The following is a 1,468-nucleotide window of genomic DNA, read 5'->3' on the forward strand; positions in this document are numbered from 1 at the left end:
TCACTCTAAGAGTTGGTTCATTCGTTGGTAGTCAATCTCCGCTGTTTTCAGTCGAAGTACATCATTGGAGCGCCACCCAGATTCGTTCAGGCTCAAAACTGACCCACAATTATTTCTGGCCGTCACTCTCTGCAGTAATGGATTGAAATACAATAAGTTTCACGTCTCTATCAGCACTATAAAGTCATTGCTTAAGAACCATTTCGTTACCAATTAGAATTATAAACATCTATCTGACATGTGTGGCCTTCTATCAACACTATAAAGTCATTGCTCGAGACCCATTTCGCTACCAATTAGAATTACAAATACCTATGTGACAATCATAGCCGCCACTCTCAGCAGCAATGGATTAAAACAGTACAGATTTCTAAGTCTCTAGAAACACTATAATAATATTATTATGTCCACCCACATTATGCTACCAGTGCCAGATCCAGAAAGTAAAACCAATGAAAGCAAAATCATTGCATGCAAGATGAAAGTTCTCTGCAAAACACTTTGCATCACAAGTCGAGACAGGCAGAGAAATGAAGAAGTAAGAGCAACTATTGACACTGAGTCCTGCCTGCATTGCATAGAAAAACAGAGAGTAAAGCAGTTTGGCCACCTGTTGGACCATTGTGAAAGAGTTGCTTGAAGGAAGGATGTGGGGCAGTAGATCCAGGGAAAGACAATGAGTAACATGGACTGGCAAGAGAAGAACATGTGTTTTTCGGCTCTCACAACTGCATTAGGTCATATGAGCGGCGGGACACATTAAAATTTTCAGTTGAAAAGAAATTTTGAATTTTGCCTGGTTGGCAGCCGAAGCCTATTCTTATCGTTTTTGGACAACCAAGGGATCTTAAACGCGCAACTTGCACACGGGACCTCCGAAATTTTTTGCCCTTGTCCGAGGAGGCTAGGTGTAGATCTTTTCTACCATAAGATCAGCGGTGTGACGTAAAGACAACAGTAAAAAGCAGCCAAGGAGTAGCAGTAGAAAGGCTGCAGAGTGAGCCGGAAAAGTGTATCAATTGAAAATCTACAAATGTGACAATGGTTTCGATTTTCGGCCGATAGCTTCATTTACAGAATGCGAGGAACGGCTCCTTTTGTAATCGTGGCGTCGATGGCATAGTGGTTAGGCTACAGGACTCGTAATCGTGAGATTGAGGGATCTGGGGTTCGAGCGTCAGGTCGGTCCGACGTTGTGTCCTTGGGAAAGTCACTTTACACGATTTTTTAATTTGGCTTGGCCTGTTCGGAGTTGGGCGTGCAACTTAGATATCCCGCCGCTTAAATGACCTAAGAGTGTTGATATGGACGTTAAACCTGTACTTTTCTCCATTTTTATAATTTGTTATCACTCATAATATTTGTTTAAATCTTAGTTCTAGTGTGTTAATAAGTGCTTATATGTCTTTTTTCATTTCTGCCCTTACGTGTGTGTGTGTGTGTGTGTTTGTGTGTGTTTGTGTGTGTA

The 1,468-nt window shown here is 41.6% G+C and overlaps 1 protein-coding gene across 1 annotated transcript in view; it reads right to left on the reverse strand.

Moving 5' to 3' along the window:
• The window catches only part of LOC106011206, a 6,077-nt gene continuing 4,609 nt past the window's right edge, over positions 1-1,468 (reverse strand). The window contains exon 3 of the mRNA XM_013080013.2: positions 1-129. Within this exon, the coding sequence (XP_012935467.1) occupies positions 1-129 (129 nt within the window). The remainder of the gene's footprint in view (positions 130-1,468) is intronic.

Source organism: Aplysia californica, unplaced genomic scaffold (assembly GCF_000002075.1).
Source record: "Aplysia californica isolate F4 #8 unplaced genomic scaffold, AplCal3.0 scaffold00071, whole genome shotgun sequence".
Lineage (NCBI taxonomy): Eukaryota > Metazoa > Mollusca > Gastropoda > Aplysiida > Aplysiidae > Aplysia > Aplysia californica.